Source organism: Cladophialophora yegresii (genome assembly GCF_000585515.1).
Source record: "Cladophialophora yegresii CBS 114405 chromosome Unknown aczIN-supercont1.2, whole genome shotgun sequence".
Lineage (NCBI taxonomy): Eukaryota > Fungi > Ascomycota > Eurotiomycetes > Chaetothyriales > Herpotrichiellaceae > Cladophialophora > Cladophialophora yegresii.
Window position 1 is genome coordinate 1,549,825 of NW_006913046.1, and position 26,855 is coordinate 1,576,679.

The window sequence follows — 26,855 nt, forward strand, 5'->3', positions numbered from 1 at the left end:
TGAGATGCTTCACTGCCACAATGGAATGGCACATGCTCTCGAGGGAACGAATGTTGGGAGCCGCTTGAGTCCGTCTCCCTGTTCTGCCAAGCCAATGATGTTCTTCCGTTGGAAGTGGCGGCTTCTCGGTAAACCTTCCCTTCGTTTCCGCTTATCGTTATCACTTTGCCCCGCCCGGAGTTTGTCGCCGTCGCTTCTACATTGAGTCAAAATAACCAAAAAAAAAGTTGTTGAGCACTCTCCTACGCAGGCACATAGGACATCTCCTCGCTCCTTACCGTACGCTTCAGTCGTTGGGAACCTTGCCGGAACGATGGGTACAGGACTACTCGTCGCTGTCGACCCTGAGGCCATCCTCCAAGACGAAATCAAGGGTTTGACCCTGCAGCAGGTGTCGTACCTTGGACAATGTCTCGTCCAGGTCAGGCCGGAAAACTTCCACTCGAGCCTGACCTTCCTCCGCCAGAACTTCACCAAACTCGATATATACCTTGATGTTAGGAAGCTGAAGAGCTGGGACGATGTGGTTGACGTGCTTAACAACGGCGCATCCAAAATCTTCGTCACCTTTGAGCAGTTGAAGGTGCTGGCGCAGGAGCCGACCATTTCACCTGATCGTCTGGTTTTGACAATTTCACTTGTCAGTCCAAAGACCGACATTGCCAAACTCAAATCATTTCTTCACGAGAACCCCAAGTGGAAAACTTCGGAGTGGGCATTTGACGGCGACAAGGGCAACGAGCTTGTTGATACCGTCTTGAAAGATTTGGACAACTATCCCCCGAGTCAGGACCAACCGATTTACATCGCAATACCGAGCGAAACCGATGGAAGGAATCTACTCCATGAGTATCCTGGCAATGCGCTCATTGTCTCGTCCACCAAGTTAACGTTCGACCCATCCCAGGCGTCAGACAAAGATTTATTGTCGGCTGCGGAGTTGATCGTCGCGGGTGCTACTCCTGACCGGAAGACGGGCCTCTACGCGACCACGGTAGTGGATGAGCGGGGAGTCGCCCTGGGACTAGTATGGAGCAGCAACGAAAGCATTGCCGAAGCCTTAAAGACTGGCACAGGCGTGTACCAGAGTCGGAAGCGAGGACTATGGCACAAAGGAGCATCGAGCGGTGACACTCAGGAACTCATCAGCATCGGTTTCGACTGTGACAAAGACTGCTTGATTTTTCGAGTCCATCAGAAAGGCCGTGGCTTCTGCCATCTCGGGACAATGTCATGTTGGGGTAGGGTTTCTGGTCTTTCAAGGTTGCAGAGGACTTTGCAAGACCGCAAGGTCGATGCTCCTGCAGGTTCATATACTGCTCGCCTCTTCAACGACCCTAGACTCGTCAGTGCAAAGATCAAGGAGGAGGCAGACGAACTTTGTGCGGCAAGCTCAAAAGAGGAAATCGCCTCCGAGGCAGCCGACCTGCTTTACTTTGCCCTAGCTCGATGTATAGCAGCGGATGTGACCCTTGAAGACATTGAGAAGAACCTCGATCTGAAAAGCCTGAAAGTCAAGCGTCGGAAAGGCGATGCGAAACCACAATATGTCGAAGAAAAGCCTGTAAGTGAACAAGGGTCCGCGCAGCCCGAGAGCAATGGAACCAATGGCCACCAAGATGAAGACGTCAAGGAAGCTGCGTCTGTGCCGAAAGCTCCCTCAGATCCTGCCGGCCAAAACGAATCACGCCGGATACAGATGACGCGTTATTCCACCTCAAGGGCCTTCTCAGACGATACGTTAAAGTCGGCTTTACAACGACCTTCACAGAAGTCAAACGAGAAGATCATGTCCCTTGTCCAACCTATCATTGCTGATGTCCGGTCGAAGGGCGACTCGGCGGTGCTGAAGTACACGCATAAGTTTGAGCGGGCCACCGGTCTAAAGTCACCAGTATTGAAAGCACCGTTCCCCGAAGCTCTCATGCAACTACCTGAAGAAACCATGAAGGCAATCAACGTCTCATACGACAACATCCTGAAATTCCATTCTGCACAGAAGCCGTCGGCACCGTTAATCGTAGAGACCATGCCTGGAGTGACGTGTTCTCGATTCTCGAGACCGATCGAAAAAGTCGGTCTCTACATTCCGGGAGGCACGGCGGTTTTGCCGTCAACGGCACTCATGCTTGGAGTCCCGGCGATGGCTGCAGGATGTAAGAATATTGTACTCGCGTCACCCCCACGATCGGATGGTACAGTCACCCCAGAGATCGTGTACATCGCGCACAAAGTCGGAGCGGAAGCTATAGTCCTTGCAGGTGGCGCCCAAGCTGTTGCGGCAATGGCATACGGCACGGAATCTATCACCAAGGTGGACAAGATCTTGGGTCCCGGAAATCAATTCGTGACAGCTGCAAAGATGATAGTGAGCAACGATACTTCCGCCTCGGTCTCAATCGACATGCCGGCCGGCCCCTCTGAAGTGCTCGTCATCGCAGATCATACTGCCGACCCTGCGTTTGTGGCTAGCGATCTTCTCAGTCAAGCTGAGCACGGCACAGACAGCCAGGTCGTTCTGATCGCGATCGATCTTGATGAGAAGCAACTCCAGGCGATCGAGGATGAAGTCCACAAACAAGCATACGAGCTACCTCGCGTCGACATTGTCCGAGGCGCAATCGAGCACAGCGTAACCATCTCGGTTGGTTCTCTCAAGGAGGCCCTCAAGTGGTCGAATTACTACGCTCCGGAGCATCTCATCCTGCAAATTGCAGATCCGAATGCTGCTTTGTCAGACATCCAGAATGCAGGCTCTGTATTCCTCGGCGGCTGGACACCAGAGTCGGTTGGCGACTACTCTGCAGGCGTTAACCATAGCTTACCGACGTACGGCTATGCGAGACAGTATAGTGGCGTCAATCTGGGAAGCTTCATGAAGCATATCACCAGCAGTGAAGTGACCGAGCAGGGTGTGGGTGAAGTGGGTTATGCTGTAATGGAGCTCGCCAGGTGCGAAGGACTTGATGCTCATCGACGGGCGATGGAGCTTCGTCTAGAGAAACTCGGACTCGTCCCGAAGAAGTCTGCGCAGAAGGCCCCCACCGCCTCATCGCCGGACATTGAAAAGCACGTTTCATCGGCATTAGTCGATGGGAACGAAAGTCTTTCATCTGCAGCGGCTCCCTGAGCGATGTGTCGTGGAAGGGCGATTGTTCGAGGCAAGGCGTCACGGACAGGTTGTCAACTGTGTCATGTCACCGAAACCACTCCAGATTTCAGGCTATTGTGGGAGATAGATTGGGTATAGAAAAATATTAGAGCCCCAATGGCATTCAGACTGGATTGGCCTTCCCCACGCAACCTTTGTCGAGAGTTACAATGACGAGGTGTGTGCGAGGTGCGAGGCCGAATGGCTGACTAATCCGGCTCTTCTGGAAGAACGTTGTTCCGCGGTCTCAGGCAGCAATCGAAGCTAAATCCCTTCGGCTTGATTTCCAATATAGATAATTAATTAGTGATTTATAGCCCCTGAAACATCTCAACCACGGGCAAAAGGGCGTCTCGAGAAAGGCAATAGGTCTCATTGTCTCGTAAGCGGAGTCCGCCACCATGAGCACGTCTGAATTACCTGAGGTCCATAGCGAGGGCAGCGACGACAGCGACGAGGCGGAGCAATACAAGGGCGCCGCTCCCAAAGCCAAAACCGTCAGATCGAGTCGTGCATGCATAACTTGCAGACGGATGAAAACGAGATGCGAGATCGATGAGGCACTAGGAAGTGCTTGCAAATTGTGCATCAGGACGAGACGTCAATGCATTATGCAGGATATACCTCGACGAAGAAAAAGAAAGACGACCGAGAGAGTAGCAGACCTGGAAGAGAAGATCAACATTCTGACGGCGTTACTTGCATCCAAAGACGCTGGTGCATCGACCACGGACACTGATTCCGTCCCTAACCGACCCGACCCTGACCAGGAGTCGTCAGTAACGCCCGAAGAGAGCCTCATCGCGGAAGCGTTGTCACGAGGCCTCTTCGATTGGGAAACGGCCTGCGCGGCATTTGAGAGGTACCAGCATGAAATGAGTCACTACTTCCCGTTCGTGGTGTTTCCAAAGACCACGAACGCCAAAATTCTCAGGGAGCAGCAGCCCCTGTTGTTGTTTGCCATTATTACCGTCTCTATTTCCAAGATACGGAGCAAGGTTGATTCGGAGCTCTGCGACATGTTGGTCAAAGACCTTGCGCTGCGGATCGTGTACAAAGGGGAGAGGAGCCTTGAGTTGGTGCAGACTCTCCTTGTCCATGTCTGCTTCTACTCAAGGGCGCTGCAGATGCGCGACCTAAACTTCAATCAGATGACACACATCGCCAGCACTATGGCCACCGATATAGGCTTAGGGAGGCGTCCTCATCGGGCGACCTCGGAGCCACGCAACGGTCCTTACCAATTGGAGTCTCTTGCAGCACGGAGAGCTTGGTTAGGATGCTACTATATGGCCACGAGGTAGGTCATAACTAAACGGTCCGGTGACACTGCTGATACTGTTGCAGCATCTCGATGGCTCTCCGTCACCCTGCCTTCGTCCGGTGGTCCGTGTACACTGAGCAGTGCCTGGATATCATCTCAGTCGAACCCCCTGCGTTACCAAGCGACGTCTGGCTGTGTGACTTGATACGCATCCAGCGTATTGCTGAAGCTGGGTCGCTCGCCTTCTCCATGGACGACCCGGGCGCGAGTGTTACTCTTCGGGACATCAGAATTCAATATCAGCTGCGAGGCTTTCGTCAGCAACTCGATTACTGGCGACGACATGCGAGAACGGACTTGAGCCTGCGTAAGTCCGATGCAGGGTGCCCCGGGAAATATCTCGTGTAGTGCTGACTTCAGCAATGTGAAGCATACGTGCGGCACGTCGCGGCAAGTACCGATCTCTTCATCAACGAGATAGCTCTCCATCCGGAGCACGACATAGATGATCTTCGATCGCCGCTCCGTATTCCTCAGACTAAGGGACTGGACGAGCTTGCCTTGAAGTTCAAAGACCTGCACTTCATACCCGCCAGAGAGGAGGCCCTCTTTGCATGCCTGGCTGCTATCCATGAATGCTTCGATGCTTTGCTGTCCACAGACATTGCCACGGCTTCCACGTTACCAAACCTCTTCTTCGTCCGTACTGGATACGCCGCTCGAGCGCTGCGCAAGTTACTCAACATATGTGACAGCCAGGCGGAATACGAAGGCAGGTCCCATATCGACGTGAGGGATTTGAAGTTCGAAGAATATCTGAACTCCATCATCGCTCTACTGGCCAAAGTGCACTCTGAGAACAACTCCACCGTTGCGCGAGCTTTCGGATTAGTCCTTGCGCAAATCAAGGCACAAGCTTTGGAATCGTCCAAGTTGCTCTCCGCGGTCAGGTTGCCAGGCGATAGTAGCGGCATCGACCCGAAACTGGACCCGGACTCAACTTTTTCAATAGGTACAAAAGGGCCATGCGATGATCCATGCTACCAACTCTTGGGGAGTGCAGCAGTCTCACGGCCAGACTTTGCCACTGGAACGCCATTTGCTGCTCCTCCAACCCTCCCCATTCAGCCTCCACCGGTTGCTGGTCCCCTACACCCGCAAGCTCAGGTTCACCCGACCCCGTGGCAAGAGAACGATGCAGACGATGAATTCATGACAGGAATTGATGTTTTGCAGTGGTTCGAGCAGGATTTCGCCTTGACCTCTGGAGCCTTCGACTACGACGGTATGGGTCTGCAGCCTGCAGACGGGCATTGGCAGTATTGAAGCCGATGCTCGACGAACGTGCACAAGTACGATGGATTTAGGCACGTTCAAGGGCAACTCGGCGCCCGTGTGCGCCATGATTTTCATCCGCTATTTGAGCAGGTGCATCGTATAGGGGGCAACTTCCACTTTATGGAAACCTCTCAGCTTGTCCCTGCCACCATTTGTGCTCAGCTCAGTCGTGGAAGGTCAAAATATATATCGCTCATCTGAACCTGTTCCAGGAACCTTCCACTTCCACTTCACTCGCATCCTCCCATAGTATTGCTAATATCTTGGAGAACTGTTTCGTCATGTACATGAAGCTGACGAGGAGTTCCAGAACTTCGGCAGGCTTGTGGAGCTTAAGAATCCTCTTACTTCGTCTGAGATACGACAAGAACCACGGGTGCTCTTCAAGGCCTACTGACAATTCTACGCCATAAAAGCATGCCCGGAGTATTGTCCGGACAACTTCGTCTTCGAGATTCGACAGGTCGGACAGATCCAAAGCCTCCAATGCGGCCTTGAGCTGCGCTGACAGGCAGGGGACGAACAGTGCTCCTGAAGGCAGCCCAATGACGGCAGCAACGTCGCCGATCAACAGCACCCAGCGGACAAGATTCCTCACAATGAAGAGCCGAGTCAGGTGTCCGAGCGTGAGCAGATGGTAGTCTGCACGATGCACCATGCTCGATGAGGCTGCCTCAGAGGATGACCGGACAGGGTCTGATGGACACGGTCTTACAAGAACGAAACAGGAAGTCTGTCTTCTAATCCAACGACGTGGAGTGGAAAGGAAGAAACACCATGGGTCCTGTGAATGTGGATGAGCTCCTTAACCCGTCTAACCTTGCAGCACAGCAGCATCGTCGGTCTTTGGGCCGCATTCGACACATCTTTCATGGTCTGCTGAATGTCAGTCAGGCCCGATTGGGGGACTTTTTGCAGCTGACGGCCCTTAGAAGCGAGAACTTGGACTTCTTCCTCGATCCTGCCTTCTTCTCATGCCTGGGGCAGGCGTTGGCTTTCTGTCTGGCCCCGGGCGGCAGCTGGCACATTTGCTGTTCGGGGGTTCGTCGTCATATGTGCACGGTCTATGGCTGGCATTCCTTCGAAGGGTCGCTAGGCCCAGTGGCTATCTCATGAAACTTCCGGTGTGACAGTCTGGCAACTCAGTAAAAGGGGAGGTCGAGGGTCTAATTGATTACGCAGGGTGTTAGGCACCGTTCCCCATCAGGACTCCTCTCCATCCCTGGATCTATCTAGCGGCATGCAGGCTCAAGAGCTTACCCGAAAGAAGCTTCGACGGAGGGAAGGCACCACTCATACATTGAGACTAGCTGTGACTAAGCAGATTTCCACCTGAATCAGCAGGGGTTTGGGGTTGAGATCTGACTGGACTATCCCGCGTTCACAGTGGGATCGCTGGTCTAGAATTAACCGCTGCTAACCGACAGCATGGAACGCGTCTATCGGGAATGCCACCGGGCGCCTGAGATATGGCAGCAAGAAAAGCACGATTCTGGCTCAAGGTTTGGCAATCGTATGACCTTACCAAGTGCATCACCTGCACATGTCCAAAGGACTACGGCAATTGCGTTGGATGTGGCACTATACGGCATTGCTCAATTCTGTCTAGGAGAGCTACTTTGTACTCGGGAGCTTGATTGACTCTTCATTTCCATCATTTGCGTCTCGAGGTCCTCATACATCAGCCTGAAATAGTCACGCTGTGCCCGGGTCTGCTTCAACTCCTCATTCATCGCCTCGACATTGCGCATCGTCTCATGGAGGAATCGGTTCCGCTTGTCTCGGTGCCGGACCTGTGCCGCTCTGTTCTGTTGCCTCCGACGCTGGATTCGACAGTTAGCCAAGGTACATGTCACTATATTCGGCCCATGATCTACCTCTTTCCTGGTAGGTACAGCTGGTCTCGAGTCTTCGCGTATCTGTGGCTCGATCGTAGAGAAGGCGGACTCGGGGTTGGCCAAGTCTCCATAGTCTTGAGGCGTCGGGGGCTGATGGGAATAATCGCCCTCGGGGACGAAATCAAGCGAAGTTGGAAGACATGTGCAGTATGTGTCGGGGGTTGCTCCGCACACGCAGCTAACCAGAGTGTCTCTGGTCCAAAACGCGAAATGTGAGCCAAACGCCGTGTTCCAACCCGGAGTTGGTCTTTCTTGCTCGAAATCAGAGGAGAACGCGGAAGCCACTTCGTCAATATCGTTCATCACTTCCACCATTGCTGACGAGCCTGTGTGGAAAGATGGAGCCAGACTAGAAGAGTCGGCGATTGGTTTGCTGGGGCGTTGCAACGCAGGACGTTGTAATGGTCTGGTTCCAACCCAGTCAGATGTGGCTGCTGCAGGAGAGTGTGTAGTCCTTTTGAGCCGGCTTGCTGTAGCAGGATCTACTCACGGTTTCGACGTCCCCATCTCCCGTCCTCCACCATTGTACCCCGGTTGCAGCGCGACAGACTCTGCACTTATACGGCGTGCCATGAGAGACTCCCCAGCCGGCGGACGCACACATGGCCACCCACATGGCTATATCAAGGTTCGAGCCCCAGGCGTTCAGCTCCGACAGAAAAGTGGAGTGCGAAGGGATCGTCGAGCTGCCACAACTGACTCAGGGCTGGAGAGTAGTCGTGGCCATCGGAACCGTGGATTTTGGCCCCAATTCCACCGTCTAGTACCAAGACGTGATAGAACAAATGCACCACGGAAGCAGGCTGGCGTCACCATTATGCATTCGAGATTCACCGGTCGCCACGGTTTCACTCCATCTGGTACGGCGACAGACCCTTTTGTACCTGCCTGGCTACCTTATCTCCGCAACATGGCTTTGGGCGACCATCCAATTGCAGGTCCATAGCTGGCGGAAGCTCCGATCTTTTCGACGCCCACGCGAGGAAAGAGGTCCTCGAGATCGGTCATTTGCTGGACAATGCGAACCCGAAGCAGTGCTTCATTCAGGGGTCCCTGGAGCCAAGGGCCGGCGGGATCCAGCCAATCGGCTTCTGTTACCCGTCGGTCCCGCAGCCCTGCGCCTTGCAGGGGGCACGAACTTCTAGTATTGATTGGCCGGGATGCTGCCAAATGGCCGTTTCTGGAGACAAACCAGAGCAGTGCTAACTGCGTACCGAATGGCCCAGAACAGTAAAAGCTACGCAGGGGATCGGCAACAAGCACAGCCGGGCCGTTGCTTGACTGATTAACTCCGCACTTTTGGACTCTGGAGGCCATGGGATTTCTGGTTTCCCCATCGTGAGGCCACATAGAGGGCGCCACTCTACCCAGGGCGCCAGGGCACCTACACAGTACTCGACACAGGTTAACCCCCTACTTACAGTAGTTAGGTTAGTGGTGCCCACGGCACTTTCCTACACGATTCCACGTCGATAGGTCTATGGACCATGGAAACAGCACATGCCACGCAAGCCACGCAAGCCGCACCATGCGAGATACGCGGCGTATCGCGGCCGTTTATCTACTTATCTGACATCGGCTGTCGACCAGCAGTCGTACGGTATTGTACTCCAGCTAATTGCTGCAGTCAAACAACAAAAGTACCAGGCTGTACAGTACGCGCTGTCCATTTCTCCGCCCATTTCTCTGCCACAGTCGATGCTACAGTACCCAGCTGATCGCTTAGAAATCGCGACCGGTCCACCAAGCGAGTAGGCAAGCAAGCGCAAGAAGCGCCCCGACTCGACGGTCTGGACTATGGCAGAACTAAACGAACTTCACCGTCAATCATATTTCGCTAGTCGGCTATGAGAAACACCCACTCGTGCAGCTCACCATGTGTACGCTATGATGGACGAAGAGACTAGTATAAAAGATAGTATGCATTCCGATCATCGAGCGTCGAACATCAGCTTTTGAATATATTGACTATTTTGGCCTCGACTCACCAATGCAGCTAATCACAGCTGCTGTTTTCTGCGGCCTGTTTCCCGTAATCCGTATCCTATATCCTATGTCCTTGTGGCTATATCCTATGTCCTGTTGGCTGTATCCTCTGGCCTGTGTCCTGTGTCCGACATCTATCCTGTATGCTGTAGGCTGCTGAACAGTATGACAAGTTCCGAGATTCGAGAACAGTATTCGCGTACGCACGTAAAGACCACTCACTCACTTCAGTTTCCAAGTGCGTGTATCCTTGGGGCAAGGTACTTACTCACTTCAGCCTCCAAGTGCGTTTGTATGAATCCTCACTGCTCAGGGCAGGGCAGATATGTACCTCATCTACTTCGGTACATATACACACATGCAGTCCTATTCTGTCGACCACTGAAGACGTCCGGGACAAGGATTCACAATTTCACATACTACCTAGGTAAGTATGCCCCCATCCATTGACCGAATGCGGAAGGATCAGCGGTGTCGGTCAGCGCGGCCGCTCGGGTTACGGGGCTCAGGGCCCTGGCCAGGCTTTGAAGGTTGAGGCTCTCTGATCTCAACTTGTCAGAGGTCAATCCTAATCATACTAGGCGCGGATACACTACCTCTGAGTGGTAGACCGCGTACTTGGCCGGTGAGACATGAACCAGATACCTTTCTGCATACATGGTATTTTGTCGGGTATGGGCTTGAAACACCTCCATGCATAATTACACGATACTTGCCTGTTCAGAGTCCGCTGCGTTACATTGTTACTATCATCATGTGTTCGTGATTGTTTAGAGTACACTCAATTGCAGTGAGCACTGCATGCCTGTCTGTAGCCTACACTGCCATGCTAGGCACAGGATACACCATCTCGGAGAAATGCATGGCTTCTTCGTCACGCAGGGCTACCACCTCATCCCAGAGCTCCTTGTGTTGTTTGTCATCCTGGTACTCGTGCCAGATGACCTGTTGAAGACTGGCCTTCATGTCCTCCCACGAATGGATCTCCAGATCGGTCGCCACGTCGGCGAGTTGGCTGACGAACCACTTGTGCTGGGCGGGCCCGTAGGGGCACGTGCCTCCCACGGAGAGAAGCCACAGCAGGAGCTTGGTCGACACGTGGCGCTGGTCGATCAACGGCCTCAGCGTCAGGAGGAGATTGTGCTGCGCGGTGCTCACCAGCAGGGTCGGGTCCGGCTGGTGACCGCACCACTGGGCGAAGACGTGGATGATCAAGGCGTGACGGCATGCGGTGGTAATGGCGCTCTCGTAGCTGCCTATGCCGCTGACGCCGAGCAAAGGGTCGTGCGCGGGCAGGGGCAACGTGAGGAGACGCTGCAGGGTGGAGCACAGGAAGGTCAACACGTCCTGGTACTCGCGGGCGGAGCCGCAGTCGTTGGCCGTCTGGTAGGTCTTTGCCAAGATGCGCAGGTTGAGCATTAGTTCAGAGTACTCCGGCGTGACACCGTGGGCTTGGAAATCCAGCGCGTGGTTGGCGTTCGCGCTCGGGTTCGGGACGAGCTCGCTAGATTTGGACTGGCTGGTTGTCCCGCCCGAGCCACTGGCGAAGGAGAAAGACCGGTCGAGTTGCAGGCTGTGGTAGAACCAGGGGGGTCGCTGGACGATCGTGTCTGCGTCGCAGGTGGGGAAGTCCACATCGGCTGCCGCCACGAACATGCTATAGTTGAGGGTCCGCCATGTTAGAAATCGTTACTCTGGAACATTGGTTGCTTAGTGGAGGAGACGGAGAGTTCCGCTTACCAGAAGAGCACGTTTGCAATCGTAGGGTTTGAGATACGAATTGCTTCCAGCCCGCCTCTCACCTCCAGCATCCGTCTAAGCCCAGTAACGTGGATGCGGGAGAGACGCAAACTGCCCTTCTCGTGCTTTATAGTAGTAGTCAGCGTCCAGCACTTGAGAGAAAGGAGAAGACAAGTCGAACCTCTATAACGGCAAGCCCTGCCACAGCCGCCAGCGTCTCATCCGAGACACAGATGGGGAATGGTTCATTGATCCTGTTTTGAATCAGGTCCATGCACATCTTCGAGAGCCGTATGCATCTCACGCGTTCGTTCGGCGGTAGGTGCCGCTCCAGTCGAAACGCGCTGATCAGGAGAGTAACGTGAAATAACACTGTATCCTTTGTTATCAATGGGGCAAAGAATTCCAGCACGGGATTAAGCGTTGGGGTCGGATACTGTTTGGTCTCCGTTAGTCTCCAGTCTTGTCAGTCACAACCACGCCGCGATAGGCGGTGCTCTCAAGGGTGGAGTGGTCCTTACATAAGGAAAGACGTTGAAGATATGCGATGAGAAATCTGCCACATGGTCAGTTGGGGCCCGTTCCACTCCCTGCCTGACCGGTGTGAACTGACAGGTCCCCATCAAAAGGTTGATGTCAGGTTCCACTGAAGGTGGATGTTGCGTGAACGGATCCCAGTTCGACGAAGCAGGCCTGGCAAGGGTCGAGAACCCGACGTCCTGGCGATGGCGAGACTTCGGCAGGATTGGCACCGCCTTCAGCGGACTTCGCAGTTTGTCCGCTGCAGGTTTCTTCGTCATCGATTCCTGGCTGCTGGGACTTTCGTCGCCGTAATCGCACTTCTGGATATTGGCATAATGAATGGCGCATTTGTCACATACTGGACGCTTTTCATCGCACTGGTGGTTGTGTCTGTCAGTCAGGGTGAAGCGGCTGATGGTCTTCTCGACTCGAACTCACCTTGACTTTCCTCAACTTGCAATTCCGACAGCCCGTCCGGCTCTTCTGGTGGACGCGTCGCGGTACAGGGTATGGCGCCTGGTCGGCGGGTGATTCCTCCGACATCTGGTGAGGAGGCTTGGGAGGTTGTGCGGGAGGAACTGCTCGCGTTCGGCATCGTATCGGTGGGGCGTCTCGAGGCTCATATACCTCGAGGCCTGCCACCTCTGCGTCAGTAGCACCATATCGATCGACAAGGCTGTGATGTAAAGGGAGAGCCTCTAATCCAATACAAGCAGTGGAGCCGCTCAAGGCTGGAGGAAGTGCTAAGTCAGCCGCAGAGAGGGAGAGCAGCAGACGCAGGATGGGGTTGCTCCGAGCTGGTCGGCGGCGTATCGACAGCGGTAAGGCAGAGACGCATCATGTCAGCACACGTTTTGTAAAGACGGGTCGAGAAGGTGCATTTTAGGCGTCCCGAGGGCTGTCTTCTGAATTCATTCTCGGATTCGGCTGGTTCCTTCCAATACATCTTCCGGGCTCTGCGTGGCTGCTGCACTTGCGGATCAAGTTGCTTCCAGAACACTGGAAGCTTCTGCTTGCGAGCTTCTGATGGAAGTGATTTGGCAGCCAAGATTCCGCGTTCATGACGCGTCGAGCCCTGGCGAGCTTGCTCAGCTTACTTTCACCTTTCATAAACAACGAATCTAGAACTATCTCTAGCGTTGCTCTACGTAGAACTCCCTTTCTACAGAAGTTCTGCGTCATGGAGGCATCGGAGGCTCACAACCACCATTCAGCCACGATTTCCGCCGTGCCACCAGTACACACCGCCGGCATTGCATGCAGGCCTCCTGTGACGAGATGCGCCACATGCATGACCCGCCAACCGGCCGTCACGCGTCGTAGTCCTGGAGAACTTCTGTGAATCCCAGTCTCTCGTAGCTGGGACCCTGCTGCCGTCGACAATTGGCGGTCCATTCTGCATGAGCACCGAGTGAGTATTTCCTCAGTCTCCTCGTGGCTCCTTGCGCCTCGACATTTTTGGGCTCGAGACTTGCATCCAGTCACATGCGTCCGCTTTTCATCAGTGAACGCAAGCTGTCTGCTGTGGTCAAGGCCAATTATGCGACACTCCCCTGCGTGAGCCCGCCACCCGGGTTTCAGAAGCGCCTCGCAGTGATCAAGCTATTCCGAATTGACCATGTCCACTGCGGGCTGCGCATACAGTACGGGGCGAAGACAGCAGGCAAGCCTGCATCCTGCCGAGTTGGTAACCAAAGATGGGCGTGTCCCTGCACGTACTCCGTAGAAAAAACCGAATATCTTGTCCACGGCGAACGGATAATGTGTTGACCAGGCATGCCAGAGAGTATCTGCGGTGAGTAGCCGGAAGCCTCAAGTGAAGAGCCATGTTGCTTTCAGCCTTACTTCACTTTCTGTTTTTTTCACCTTTGATTTCTCTCGCACCCAAATGTCCGCACTTCCCCATCCAGATATCTCGGGGCTTCATCAACTATTATGGCTATTACGCTTGTCTTGATGGTGTAGCTCAATCTCAGGTTCTTTCTGCCTTCGCCAAGTGCCTGTATCCCGATGAGATAAATCAACGCAGAGGCGGCATTCGGACCCTTTGACTTGATGAACCATTTTCACCTCAAGCTCAACAATCGCCTTTTCCATCTCAAGCCCAACAATCCCGCTCCTACATGAACAGAAGACCATCAAACGAAACTGGTCGTCGCCTACTCTTGAACTCAGCCGCAAAATGTCCGAGAGCGACGAATACGATGATTACTCTTCGGACATCGACTACGAAACTGAGGATGAGAACAGCGATTTTAAAAAGCGCAAGACCGTGCCATTAGCGTTCACAAAGTCGTACGCCCCTGACTGGACCGAGAAAGATGCTTTCAGAGAGTTCTATCAAAATTGGTATGGGAGCTTCTCTCTACTCTGCTGTTTGCACAAGATTGACATTTTATAGGCGAGACGGCATTATTGAGTCTTTCAACCTACGACCCGATTTGGTCCGGCCGGTCTTCGCACGGAATGACCATCATGAGATTCACATCACCGCATCGTTGGTTGCCGAGTCCACCGCAGGCACATCTACCCCAAGATTGTTTGGATATATCATCTTCAAGAGCCAACCAGGAAGCCTGGAGATAACCAATTTCGAGGCTAAACTGGAACGCAGACATCTTCACTTGGGAGAAACGAACAAACGCGATGACCCACGCTCTGCAGGAGGTCACGGTGAGGGCTTCAAAGTGGGAGCACTGGTATTGCGTCGAAGCGGCTATTCTGTAAAATTCGAGACCAATTCTCTATATTGGAACTTCGGTTTCGCAAGAGACCGCGCTCTTCTCTGTTGCGCCCTAACCAAACCACAACAGTCAGTGCTGATCAAACAGGCAGAGAAGTGCCGGAAACAGAAAGGCACGCCAAATCAAACACGAGGGCTTGTTGCACGCATCCGAGAGGACATGACTGTCAAAATCGGTAAATCGACAGACGACAAGCATGGCGTTAGACCCAAGAAAAGAGGGATCTCGGAGGAGACTTTCCGTGCCTGGCTCACGGTTTCGCTTGATCTAGATCCGCCCAATGCAGCGCAGGTAATACACACACCTGCTGGTGATCTGATAGGTGATCCCCGGTATCGTGGTCGGGTCTACCTCAAAGGTCTTCTTGTTAGCGAATACGGTGACCACAAGTCTGGTGGGAAGAACTACCGGTTTGGTTACAATTTCAACAGCGGAAAAGTCAACCGCGACCGGCAGAGCGTTGTGGATCTGAATGAAGAGGCGAGAATGTTAGCCAACATCTGGGAATCAGCCATCGCCATGAAAGGGGTGGCCATCATTGATTCTTATGTCAATTTGTTCAACCAAGATGGGGAGGTTCCGGACATAGCGATGGCATTGGACCATGTTTCGCGTCTTACAGCAGTGAACATCTGCAAATATCTCAAGATGTTCCATCCAGAAGCGTTCTTCTACTCGGACCGACAGGAAAGCGAGCAGAATCCAACTACAGACGTGGGTTTGGGAGCTTGCCGGGGAATAGGCGTATGCTAACGATCGTGAAGGAAGACATTATCTCACAAGAACTCAAGAAGAAGCCTTTCAAGCTGGCGAAGAAGCTTTGGCAGATCATTCGCAAATATGAAGACCAACAGGGCCGACAATTGATGCTTACACCTCTTCAAGAAAGAAAGCGCTTGTTCTAAATGTCACCGCGTATCGGCCTACCCACCGATGTGTTTGGCCTCAACATAGTCCGGGCTTTGAAAGGATCGTTTTCGCTCGACAGCAAGCTGATGGATTTGCAGTTCGAGTTTGTCGATGGTGCCCACACAAGCATTGATCTCCTCTACGACCAGAACCTCAAAGTCCTCCACATTCATGGGAAGTGGCTGAACTTTACGCATATGCACCGAGGGTCTAATTGTGAGTTCTTCAGAGCCATTGGAGAACATCCGGTGGATAGTGATCACGGCTTTGTCTGTGACCACGTCGTCCAAGATTTGCTCGAAACAGCCTTCGATGAACTCCGCATCCCTTTTGGCTTAACACATGAAGGCGCCTCCTGCCTTCGACGAAACGCAGTTGAATATCTACGACAAACGCCTAGAGCTGTCACACTCAAAGTCCCGACAGCCACTAATACGCTGAAGGTCAGCTGGATTGGAAATGAGAGCGGGATCTTGATCCGGCAATTCGGTGCAAATATCCACTATTAGGTCACCCTTCACAAGGCAAGCTCATGCGAGAGGGAGATGGGAGTCGTTCTGAACACAAGCAGTACGTCACGCATCTCTTATAAGCTTGATTTAACATTATAACATAGCTAATATCAGCTCTGGAGACAGATATCTCAGGCACACCAACCGAGCCCGACCATGCCGAGAAGGCCTGTGGCTGTCCCGCACAGGTTATTGCACGGGCGGATTCTAAGGCCATTTTCACAGGACTTGACCACATCGAGGCATATTTCCCCATGGTATCGAGGACACAAGGGCCATCCTTTTTTGGACTGCCCCCTCCAGCACTGAAGCCTAGAGAACCTACAATTGCTACGGCGCAACCGTCTGATGGGCAGCATGGCACGGCGATTCTTCTGAGGCGGCGAGAAAAGACACATTCAGTCAATTCCAGTCCCTTCGATGACTCAACAGACGGCTCTGGTAATGTCTTCGACAACTCATCAGACACCACTTGTGGCTCTTCCGACGACTCCTCAGAAGGCCTTTGGGATGACTTCGACGACTCTCCAGCAGCCGCTTCTAGTGACCCCAGCAACTCAATAGAGCCGTCTGCAGTCCCTCCTAGCGACTTCCACAACACAATCGCGCAAGAAGATGAGAATACGTGGGCCGAATGGCACGACCAGCATCTCCCACAAGCTTTCTCCGGCCTCATTCCGCCACGAAAAAGCGATATTCAGGTATGCCCTCGGCGCTCGCTGTGTTTTGAAACCCTATTCGAGGCAATCTCTCACACTCACATTTACAGGTCCGCGGAGTTCTTCTGCAAGCACCACTGCACGACCGGGATCTCAACCATACCTTCGAAAGACGTCAGTATGCGTGGGTTCAGCTAAATGAAGACTCAGGAGAACAGGTCGTTTACATCCACGATATCTTCCAGCATGAGAACCAATCCGAAGTCAACCATTATTTGCTCGCCACGCTATATTCATCCTTCAGCTCGATCTTTCCGTTTGGCAACGTCCCGACTAATGGACGTGCAGCAGAGCGTGAAAACGAACTGATTCTGCACTTCGGTGATTTCGCAAAGATGAGGACGCCTGAAGATGCGACTCTAATCTTGCTTGCCGAAATCTCTGCAGCACGATATCTTGACGCCAGTACGACCACAGTCTCTCACGTGTTCCAACACCTTCCAGGTACGTCCTAGTGACGAGCCGATGCGACTTCTGCTAACGCAGACTCAAAGGCGACCATGAGGATCTCTTTTGCCGTTTTGCCATCCGCGACTCCGCAGCTGAAAGTACCGCATCCCTTACACCTCTGGCTGCGCATCTGGTAGAAACTCGAGAGGAGCTATGGAGCAGGCCCAAGCCTTGCAGCCTGGGCACGCCTCTGGTATTCGACCTGAGCCCAGAGGTACTGGGGGTTTCCGAAGGGTTTTCTCAGGCTGGCTTCACCATTCAAGCAGCGTTTGGCATTGACGAAACCCAGCCCAGCACGTGGAAGGTATGTTGCGTCGTGATACCACACCGTTGCGTTCTCGAATTTTGCTGACTCCTTCAGGTCCGACACAACTCCGCTCAAACATTTGATGGAGCCATCCTAGGTACTTTCGATGACCTCAACACAAGGAAGCTTTTGCCTATACAACTACCAGATCCGGTGCCCCCTCGGATTGTACTTTTTGCTGGTAGACACACAAATTTCAGGATCAACGAGCTGAACGAGCAGATGCCGTCGTTGGATCAATTCCTGCGCGACCTCCAAGTCGTCGACAAAGCCGCTGCAGAAGAAGGTCCCAATTTTCTCGTCATGTTCATGTCTCCCGCCCTCCTCCATCCGTCTGCGAGCTCGAGGTTTTCCGAAACCGTTCTCGGACTTCTGAAGATGAGGTACTCCGTGCACATGAAGATTGTTCAGGTGCAACAATACGGCTTGCCGCAACAACGAAGCATATTGATTATTGTGGCATCGTCCATTTGTGCGCCGCTACCTTGGAAGGATGAGAGATACACTGTGCAGCCCAGAAATGCCGTTGGCCTTGGCGAATTACTCGCAGACTTGAATTTCGAGAACAGTCGAATGGCCGACAAGGAGTGCTCCGGATTTGTGTGCTCGCCTCCCCAGGATCATGACAGGGCAAGAAATTCTAGCCTCGTTCACGTCTACAATCATTACACCGGAATCAGCGTTGCTGATGGCCTTGGGCGAATCGATATGGAGGCAAGCACTACCTTGAGACTGGCTGAAGGACCGAAACCGTGGAAGCACCCAGGTTCGTGTCCGGCGATAAGTTCACCCAGCCTTTCTTGTTTGCTGACCGTCCGTCACAGATAGGCCTGACAGACTCACCGTTCGCGAACTCGCTCGCGTGCAGGGCATTCCTGACGACTTCAAATTCTGGGGCACGATAGAATCAGAATACGAGGCTGTATGCAAGGCGATACCTCCTGTCATCGCGAGGATGGTGGCAGACACCATCCGCCAGGCCATCCGGAATACCTTGACAGTCACGGTAGACCCCCGTAGAAGGAACAAGAGAGCGAGAGTGGCTGTTGCCGAAGAACATTGCTGAAGGTAAGATGAGGTCGTGAGGACCGGTAGCTAATGCTTGACTCCGAGTCGTGTGCTTGTTGCCCATTTGTGCAATGACTGCGAAGCTACGCTGGCTACGCTACTTTAGAGACATGGATAGCTATTGGACAGGGTCTGGATCCGGCATTGGATATGGACGGACCCGCTTCTTGGTTCAGCTTACGCACTTGGCTGGTGGCCGCTGTGAGATGACGACGAACGACCCGGAAGGTTCGCCGTACGCATACTGTCTCCTGCATGGATGTCTCAGTTTGACTGAGCGGGTATGGCTGGTGAGTTGGGAAATGAAAGTCATGCGACGTGACGAATACTTCCCATGAAACATGGAATGCGCAGCGGGCGAGCACAGGTCATGGCTACAGGTGATCGCTCCGAACTCTCTCAGCTGTGTCTCCTTCTACTTCGAGCTCACTCTTGCAAACAAGGCAAAGCATAACAACAGCATCTCGCTCTCTTCACCTATTCTTCCATTTCTCTTCCATGAGTCCAAATAACCCTTTGTGTTACCAGTAATTGGCAATATCGGATCCGATCGCAGCGACCTGGTGGTTCACTAGAACGGCTCTCGAGGAAATGAAATGCGATATGTGGGGGGAAGGCTCATGCTGCCGACTAAACGACCGAGATAAGGGGATGCCGTCCTTGCACCAATCCTTGCGCCTATCCGAGAGTATCGACGCGACCAAGGAGTCATTATGCCAGAACGAACACAACAACGTCAGCTCTGGTTCGGTCCTGTTCTCTCCGCCTCATGGGGAAGCCACGCACAAACCTAGGAAAGGAAGGAGCGCGACCCTCGTATCCAGCATCTGCCTTGGAGATAGCTGACTGGCTGGCTAACTGGCTGACTGACTGAATAACTGGTTGGCTGACTGTTCGTGGACCGCGCGACAGAAACCTCTAGGCCGAAGCCCTCACCTCCATGATCTCACTTTATTTCACTTCCCTTCCTTTCACTTGCCCATCTACACGGTACTGTACTCTGCAGCATGTCCTCTTACCCGCACAGCCATCACATAGATGACAGCCGTAGCCGAATTGCCAATCCCCGACAAACTCACAAACTCACAAGAAGAGGGGTATGTAGGTTGGCACGGGCTGGCCATGCATCAGACCGAGTGCTGGCGACGACTGGTTAAATTGCTGCCCATTCGCCAGACCGAACGCGAGCGCTGACGAGGAACCACGACGATCATACCCCTATCCGCCACGATATGTACTGCGGTAGACCCGTGTAGACAAACCACGAGTATGCCGCGTGCCACTCCAAGACATGAAGTCGGGTGTTAAAGGGATTCACGACCCTAACGGGCGCCAATAGGGACGTACCGCTTCGGAGGCCGCGACTCGGCGTCCCGTGCCCTTGGAATAGAGGCGTCCTATTCGAGGGATGCCCGGTTGCGCGGCTGTGCAGTTCCGGTGTGTGTCCTTGATTGTGGGGCTTCCGCTGGCGCCCAGCGAGCGAGCCGATAGATATTGCGGGGAAATGGGGATCGGGCGGGTCGTGCGCGTGGAGAGTCGGGTAGGATTCACACACAAGGTACCTCTGTCGGTGTACTGCGTGGACAGGAGGGAAAGGGACGTTGGAGCAATCTGTAGAGCAGACGCGAAACATAGGAACATACAACACATCACTCAAATCACCGGGCAGGTTGTACGTGGCACACATTTGGTACGAGAAATTTAGGAGATGGAGAGCGAGAAAAGGCAGCGCGAGAAGGTCCGAAGATAGAATCATCAATTCATGGTACAGGATCTGTATGACATTCATGATATCCAATTTTCCCAGAGGCTCTCGTGGCGTTGAGAGCCCTTGAGGCCCGGTCCCTCGTAGCTAATCACTCTGTATGCAATTCCCAAAAACATGATATCGCAACTCCTTCAAGGCGAGGTACTCGTGTAGTGAGTACCGGGACACTATCATTCCCCCTGCAGGCTGATACACAACTCCAGTAATATGCAATGCAACGCAACACAACACAAAGTATCATGTCATCCTGTTAAGACACGCTGGATATAAGAAAAGTCGTTCAAGATCGCCCCCTGCCGAGGTCGACTCGTTGGAATGAAAGCTGGTTGCAGACATCGCCTTTACCAAAGTCCACTCGTCTGAATGAAAGCTAGTTGCCCAGCTTCAGGAACTTATGCGCGACGACCTCGGGAGACTCGACTATGTTGGAAGCGAGAGTAGGGTTTTCGACGGAGGAGGCGGACCCCGTGGAAGTGGTGGAGCTGGATCGACGGGTCTTCTGCAATGCCGGGACTAGTGATTCGTCGATGGCGGGACCATCAATCGGAGATGTGAAGGGTGACATGGTAGCGACACGGTGTGTGGCAGGAATGAGGGTTAGGAAGTTGTGAGTCGGGCTCGACATGTTGTTGCTGATGTGGAGGACGGTGGTAGTATGTGTGCAAGTCGTGAATGTCGTGTTCGCAGAACTTCAGAAGGTGATTTCCAAGCGCAAGGATGTAGACAAGGCGCTCCTTTATGAATGTTCTTTGTCTCGAATGACGCAACAGGGGCGGCTTTGCTGTTTGAGATTGCCTTGAGTCGCGGATGTCACGAGGTCGTATTTAAGACTTTGGGTTGCTTTGTTGAGGGAGAGAGTTTCTGCTGACAGGAGCGGTGTGTGTTGGAACTCGGTGGACTCGTGATGAGATATTTTGATATAATGGCCCAGGTAAGAAGTGAATACTCGGCGGTGAGAAGCTGTCAAGCAGAAAAGGACTTCTACCTGTCGAGAGGGGCTGTCATGTTTTATAGACACGCCCACACTCCCACATCCATCATGCAAGCGGGCACACCCGAGATAGGGTCAGAAAGACACGACTCGAAATTGATCGTGGTCGAGGGGTTCCCTGGCAATCTTTCAGTCGAGGCTTTCAGCGACGAATTGGATGCCTGCACAGGGCGGATGAAACCGGCAAAATTGTTGGCTGTTGTCGAAAATGTTTCGATGCACAGGATATCGAGGCATAGATCTGCCGAATTGGGAAATGTCAGTGGTGGGACCGGCCCAAGCTTCACGAGCTAATGTAAGCCCGGCAATGACCGTGGTTAACCTCGGTTAGTGTGGTGTGATAATCAGGGCACGACAATGCACAAAGCATGACGAGATTGAGAGTTGTCGGCCTACAGACCGCCCCCGTGGGAAGACCGGGCTTGCTCAATTCCCCATGGCTGAAGAAGGGCATTCTTCCTTGATTGTGGTTGGCTGCAATATCCATGATTGAGCGGTGTACACGACAGTGCTTGCAGAAGCCTTGTGTAAGCTGGAGGGATAATGTGCAAGGTACCGCTCGTGGGAGATGCACTTCAGCCCACGCTATCGTGCGATACTAGAAGGAGTCTTACCAAGATCGTGAATCTCTCACGGAAAAGCACGGAAAGCGACTGGGCCCCTCACGCACGAGGCGAGGCTTAGCAATTGTGATGTCTGACAGCTTGGGTTCCTTAGGCCCGAAAGCAGCACCGTGACTTTAGGACGATTGATCCGAAACGTTGTGTAACTGTGCATTCACATCTGACATAGGTCAAGATTGAGAAAAGCAACATAGCTCTGGAATGGTCGAGTGTCGGCCATCCACCTTGAATGCATTGGCAATCACGTCTGTGATAAGATGGCAAGAAGGGAGAGTACGAGGCAGAGTGGGATGGACTGAAAATGAGTCCACGTTCGGTGGGCTTGGCCTACGTCATGGCTTTGTAGCCGCCTCGTCAGACCTGCCTCGCCTGTCATCGCCGGCAACTTCTCTACACAGTACTGGACAAAGTATGTACAGAGTATGCTCCAGGATGCTGCCATGTTGAGAGCGACGCCTGTACACTGCGCACACCAAGACTAACACTCGGTTTTCTGACAGATCAGTATCCTTCGGGCGGAGACAACGAATTCTGCGCCCATGAGCAGTCCTTGTACTGATGCCTTCCAGACCTGATAGCACGTGTGCGTTGTCGCTCTCTTCTGAGAGATGACCACAGGCTGAATCTCCGCAACGTTGGCAGTAAACACCCGTATTCGTGCTCCCCGCCGCAATGTATGATGGCGACTGTGGGCAAGGCAGAGATTTCCAGCGTCATCGCTCGCTGGCATGCAACATTGCTCGGCACGTAAGCAGGTCAATCTCAATCATGAACCAGCTTCCCATGGTCTCACTAGTCTACGTGATATTCATGTCCAGCTCCCTTGTTATTCCGGTAGACTCGTGAGGTCTGTGGCTCACGCAACAGTGGCGAATCATCAAGGACCAAGTGATGAGATATCGCCAGCTTCCTGATATCGAATCAGGTCTCGACGAAGCTTGTCATATTGCATGTTGACTGCTGCGATTTGCCATGAGTTATTCATTGCACTTAGTTGCAATATATAATGCCATCCAGAATGCTTCCCTAGATGCTCTTCATGCTTCTATGACATGAATATCAAATTACTTTCATTCCACGTCGGCGCACGCCAAGCCTTAGCCTGGCGGTGCATCACCCGGGGTTTGTACATGACAGCTCGTAACCTTCTTCATCAACAACCTAAACAATGCACTCCGCGCTGAGATGATCGCGCTGGCTCGCTCCGTAGTGACAGAGGATGTCGGTAGACATTGGATGGGAAACCATCACCTCCGGCCCTGACGGTGCCGCTCTTGCCGAGAAGATTCGAGGCTTTGTACACGAGAAATTCCAGCAGGTGGCGCTGCCTCGATTCATCAATGCCGTCCACGTTCATTCGTTTGATCTGGGGACAGTCTGTCCGGAAATCGAGATCAAGGACATCTGTGATCCGCTGCCTGACTTCTACGAGGATGACGATGACGACGAGGATGACGGAGACGAAGATGAAATTCGAGCCGAAGACGATGAGACTAAAGCGGCGAAGAATCAGAGCTTGGAGAGCATGCGTGGCAATGGATCTGAGGGTGCTGCTTTGAGCTCCCGGCAGCCACGTCCGACACCACAGCTTTCCAATATATTGACGAGCTCAGAATTCGCCGAGTTTGCCGCCAGGGGGCAGAGTGCAAGCGCCCACACCTTGAGCGGCCCGTTTCCACGAAGCACAACTCCGGGCATTCCAGGCGGGACGTCAAACCTCAGCTACTTTCATTTCCCAGGCAGCGGTCTCTCTGGCACTCAGACTCCGCTGGCGGCACTTGCCAGCGGAACTCCCTTCACCCCGAGACCCTGGTCGCACGATCCGGCATATAATGCCGCTGCCCAGCACACGGCTTCCACCGAAAGAGGACAGTTGCAGCCTGTCCCATCGGTGCATGGTGATCCATCCACCAGACCATCCACGGCCAACAGCATTTCTTCACCTCGCGAGTCTGAATCAGGGCTGTCATCGTCGCCTCCATCACAAAACAGACATACTCCAGGCACCGACAGTAGACACGATTCTACGCTAGATGATGAGACGGCACTGTCACCCGCTAGACTACACAGCAGACAGCCCTCGGACTTGCAAGTGGTTGCGAGTGTCAAGTATGCCGGGAATGTGCGCATGACCCTGACGGCAGAGATACTGCTCGACTATCCCATGCCGAGCTTCGTGGGGATCCCTCTGAAGCTAGCCATCACTGGCCTCACCTTTGATGGAGTCGCGATAGTGGCTATGATTAAGCGGAAGATGCACTTTTGTTTCTTGGATCCCGAGGACGCTGCCGCACTCGTCGGCGAAGCCCAGACAGATGACCGACCCGCGCAGATCCGTGGCAGGGATGGCTTGGGAAGTGGTGTGCCCGGTCTATTACAGGAAATCCGCGTGGAGAGCGAGATTGGGCGGCAAACTGATGGAAAGCAAGTCCTCAAGAATGTGGGCAAGGTGGAAACGTTCATCCTTGAACAAGTCAGGAAGATCTTTGAAGAGGAGTTTGTCTTTCCAAGCTATTGGACGTTTCTAGTGTGATACCAGTGGTGTTCTAGATGCCGCACTGGCCTCCCCAAAGATGAAGGAGGACTACTTGAAACACCCTGTCGGGATGTCACCAGCATTGGTCAGTTCTCGAAATTGTGTACCTGCAGATTGCGCCATCCTACGACGCTGCCCGTACAATGTCTGATGACAGCCACGTCACACGCTACGTTGGTACTCCATACTGTGAACAGTAACCGGGAATCAGGCGATCAAAACCTTGGTCACTCAGACCGCTCGCCTGTCAGGTACGCAGCCAATAGGAGATGATCAATCCCGGGCCAGGATCTGTTCCGCCGACCTCGGCTCGTGGTTCGTGCCACGTTCGTTTGATGCTATCAAGATGAAGTCCCTGGTCCCCAGAACTCCTGTTGACATCGCTCTCTCGATTAGCAAATAACAATCAGCCGGCAATGAAGCATCGCAGTGGCCTGTCACTATTGTTGGCCGGCGCTGTGCATCATGTCTCGACGCCAGGACCAGATGTTCTAATGTTCTGACATCCGGCATGACGTCGACCATTCGAGCGACAAGGTGGGTAGGTGGACAGGTGGGCGGGTTGAAGCATATGTATGGGCTGTAAGGTCCATGGTGGCGTGTCTCCAGAAAAGTCAATCAATACAGTATCGATTTCCCCTTCTTTCCTACACATCGAGAAATGCTAAAGACAATCATGCGTCGTTTCAAAAAGGTCCTCCAACGCGCCAGATTGAAAGGCTCGCCATCACAGGGTCCGCCTCCGCCTCAACCTGCCGCTGCCCATGCCGCGATCTCCGAGCAACGCGGCCCTCCGCCATTGCAATCGCAATCTCCAGCAGTCGAACCGGCAACGGCGACAGCAGCAGCAACTGCTGCTACAGGCTCAATGTTGAACATCGCCCTCCAGAACCAGACGACATCGCAGACCGTATACGCATACATCACCGGCAGGGCGCTCGACCAGGGCAATGCGTGGTTCCTCCTCTCCGCGGACGGCCGCACGCCATACTATCCCAGCTCCCCTGGCTCGGTGGGCTCCCCGATCCCGCAAAACTGCGCCATCCCCCTGGGACGGCCGGGCAACACGGTCACCGTGACGATCCCGCACATCGCCGGCGGACGGATCTGGTTCTCGATCGACTCCCCACTGACCTTTCTGCTGAACCCGGGCCCTGCGCTGGTCGAACCGTCCGTGACCAACGCGTCGGACCCCAACATCCACACGAACTGGGGCTTCGCTGAGTTCACGTTCAACGCGGACCAACTGTACGCGAACATCAGCTACGTCGACTTCGTGGGCCCGCCCATCGCGCTGACGCTCACGAGCGCCACTCTCCCGCCGCAGCACGTGGCCGGCATGCCGAGCAAGGGGCTGGACCAGGTGTGCGCGGCCTTGCGCGCCCAGCACGCCACCGACAACCAAGGCTGGGACCAATTGATCGTGACAGGTGCCCAGGGACAAAACCTCCGCGCCCTCTCGCCCAACCAGGCCATGGTGACCAACCCGGCCCTTTTTGCCAATTACTACGACGACTACGTGACCCGGGCGTGGCGCAAGTTCGCCACGCAGCCAATGTCCATCGACACGCAGGCCGCGTTCGGCACTGTGACGGCCCAAGTCGACCAAGGAAGCGGGACGCTCAACTTTGCGCCCCCTAGTGGCTCCGCATCCACATCGACCCTCTCGTTCACGCGGCCCTCCACCCGCGACATTTTCTCTTGCTCGACAGGCCCCTTCGCCACGGGCCCCAACCCCGCGATCAACGCCATCATCCCGCGTCTCGCCGCGGCATTCAACCGCTCCACGCTACTTCAGACGAACGTCTTCCCCGCGCCCTCGGCGCTGTATTACAAGGACAGTACGACAAACCACTACTCCCGCATCGTGCATGGGGTGAATCTGGACGGCAAGGGGTACGCGTTTCCGTATGACGACGTGCAGCCTAGTGGCGGGGCCGATCAGAGCGGCGAGGTGCACGCTGGGGATCCCGTGTTATTTACTGTCGCTGTTGGGGGTGGGAATGCCGGGACAGCACCAAGAAGGGAGCTTTAAGCAACGTCTTCTCTTTACAAGCTGGAGCCCAGTTGCGACTTGCTCGGGATGGTTCTTCCGTCTTTTTGGGTCGCAGTGGGTCGCGGGTTCGTGTCGGTGATGTTCGCTACCTCGTATGCTACTCGCTCGGTATCTAATTACTATACCTTGCTTGCTATATAGATCTGGGCGGGTGGGGTTGTTTGGTGGTCGCACGTCTTGTTGGATGTGGATGTGATGGATCATTGCCATCGTCCCGGCCAGGGCCAGGGCCATAGAAGGAAGGAAGGAAGGAAGGAAGGATGGATGAATACT

General features: G+C 53.8%; 11 protein-coding genes across 11 annotated transcripts; 7 read left to right on the forward strand and 4 right to left on the reverse strand.

Annotated features, from left to right (window-relative positions):
• Nucleotides 1–313: 313 nt before the first annotated feature.
• On the forward strand, nt 314–3,130 carry A1O7_02485 (histidinol dehydrogenase; the record flags this gene model as incomplete). Its single annotated transcript, XM_007756516.1, has 1 exon — nt 314–3,130. One exon carries the CDS (start codon nt 314–316, stop codon nt 3,128–3,130), a length of 2,817 nt encoding a protein of 938 aa, XP_007754706.1.
• A 422-nt stretch (nt 3,131–3,552) lies between these two features.
• On the forward strand, nt 3,553–5,741 carry A1O7_02486 (uncharacterized protein; the record flags this gene model as incomplete). The annotated part of the gene is made up of 3 exons (XM_007756517.1): nt 3,553–4,451; nt 4,499–4,782; nt 4,846–5,741. 3 exons carry the CDS (start codon nt 3,553–3,555, stop codon nt 5,739–5,741), a joined length of 2,079 nt encoding a protein of 692 aa, XP_007754707.1.
• Nucleotides 5,742–5,946: 205 nt separating this feature from the next.
• On the reverse strand, nt 5,947–6,411 carry A1O7_02487 (uncharacterized protein; the record flags this gene model as incomplete). Its single annotated transcript, XM_007756518.1, has 1 exon — nt 5,947–6,411. One exon carries the CDS (start codon nt 6,409–6,411, stop codon nt 5,947–5,949), a length of 465 nt encoding a protein of 154 aa, XP_007754708.1.
• A 937-nt stretch (nt 6,412–7,348) lies between these two features.
• A1O7_02488 (uncharacterized protein) lies at nt 7,349–7,966 on the reverse strand (the record flags this gene model as incomplete). Its single annotated transcript, XM_007756519.1, has 2 exons — nt 7,349–7,576; nt 7,631–7,966. 2 exons carry the CDS (start codon nt 7,964–7,966, stop codon nt 7,349–7,351), a joined length of 564 nt encoding a protein of 187 aa, XP_007754709.1.
• A 2,487-nt stretch (nt 7,967–10,453) lies between these two features.
• Nucleotides 10,454–11,293, reverse strand: A1O7_02489 (uncharacterized protein; the record flags this gene model as incomplete). Its single annotated transcript, XM_007756520.1, has 1 exon — nt 10,454–11,293. The coding sequence occupies one exon, from the start codon at nt 11,291–11,293 to the stop codon at nt 10,454–10,456; it is 840 nt and encodes a 279-aa protein (XP_007754710.1).
• Nucleotides 11,294–14,081: 2,788 nt separating this feature from the next.
• A1O7_02490 (uncharacterized protein) lies at nt 14,082–15,548 on the forward strand (the record flags this gene model as incomplete). Its single annotated transcript, XM_007756521.1, has 3 exons — nt 14,082–14,248; nt 14,301–15,357; nt 15,408–15,548. The coding sequence occupies 3 exons, from the start codon at nt 14,082–14,084 to the stop codon at nt 15,546–15,548; spliced, it is 1,365 nt and encodes a 454-aa protein (XP_007754711.1).
• On the forward strand, nt 15,549–16,061 carry A1O7_02491 (uncharacterized protein; the record flags this gene model as incomplete). Its single annotated transcript, XM_007756522.1, has 1 exon — nt 15,549–16,061. The coding sequence occupies one exon, from the start codon at nt 15,549–15,551 to the stop codon at nt 16,059–16,061; it is 513 nt and encodes a 170-aa protein (XP_007754712.1).
• A 257-nt stretch (nt 16,062–16,318) lies between these two features.
• Nucleotides 16,319–18,606, forward strand: A1O7_02492 (uncharacterized protein; the record flags this gene model as incomplete). Its single annotated transcript, XM_007756523.1, has 5 exons — nt 16,319–16,765; nt 16,834–17,227; nt 17,278–17,537; nt 17,595–18,306; nt 18,365–18,606. 5 exons carry the CDS (start codon nt 16,319–16,321, stop codon nt 18,604–18,606), a joined length of 2,055 nt encoding a protein of 684 aa, XP_007754713.1.
• Nucleotides 18,607–20,746: 2,140 nt separating this feature from the next.
• A1O7_02493 (uncharacterized protein) lies at nt 20,747–21,001 on the reverse strand (the record flags this gene model as incomplete). Its single annotated transcript, XM_007756524.1, has 1 exon — nt 20,747–21,001. One exon carries the CDS (start codon nt 20,999–21,001, stop codon nt 20,747–20,749), a length of 255 nt encoding a protein of 84 aa, XP_007754714.1.
• Nucleotides 21,002–23,209: 2,208 nt separating this feature from the next.
• Nucleotides 23,210–24,523, forward strand: A1O7_02494 (uncharacterized protein; the record flags this gene model as incomplete). The annotated part of the gene is made up of 1 exon (XM_007756525.1): nt 23,210–24,523. The coding sequence occupies one exon, from the start codon at nt 23,210–23,212 to the stop codon at nt 24,521–24,523; it is 1,314 nt and encodes a 437-aa protein (XP_007754715.1).
• A 679-nt stretch (nt 24,524–25,202) lies between these two features.
• A1O7_02495 (uncharacterized protein) lies at nt 25,203–26,561 on the forward strand (the record flags this gene model as incomplete). The annotated part of the gene is made up of 1 exon (XM_007756526.1): nt 25,203–26,561. One exon carries the CDS (start codon nt 25,203–25,205, stop codon nt 26,559–26,561), a length of 1,359 nt encoding a protein of 452 aa, XP_007754716.1.
• Nucleotides 26,562–26,855: the final 294 nt, after the last annotated feature.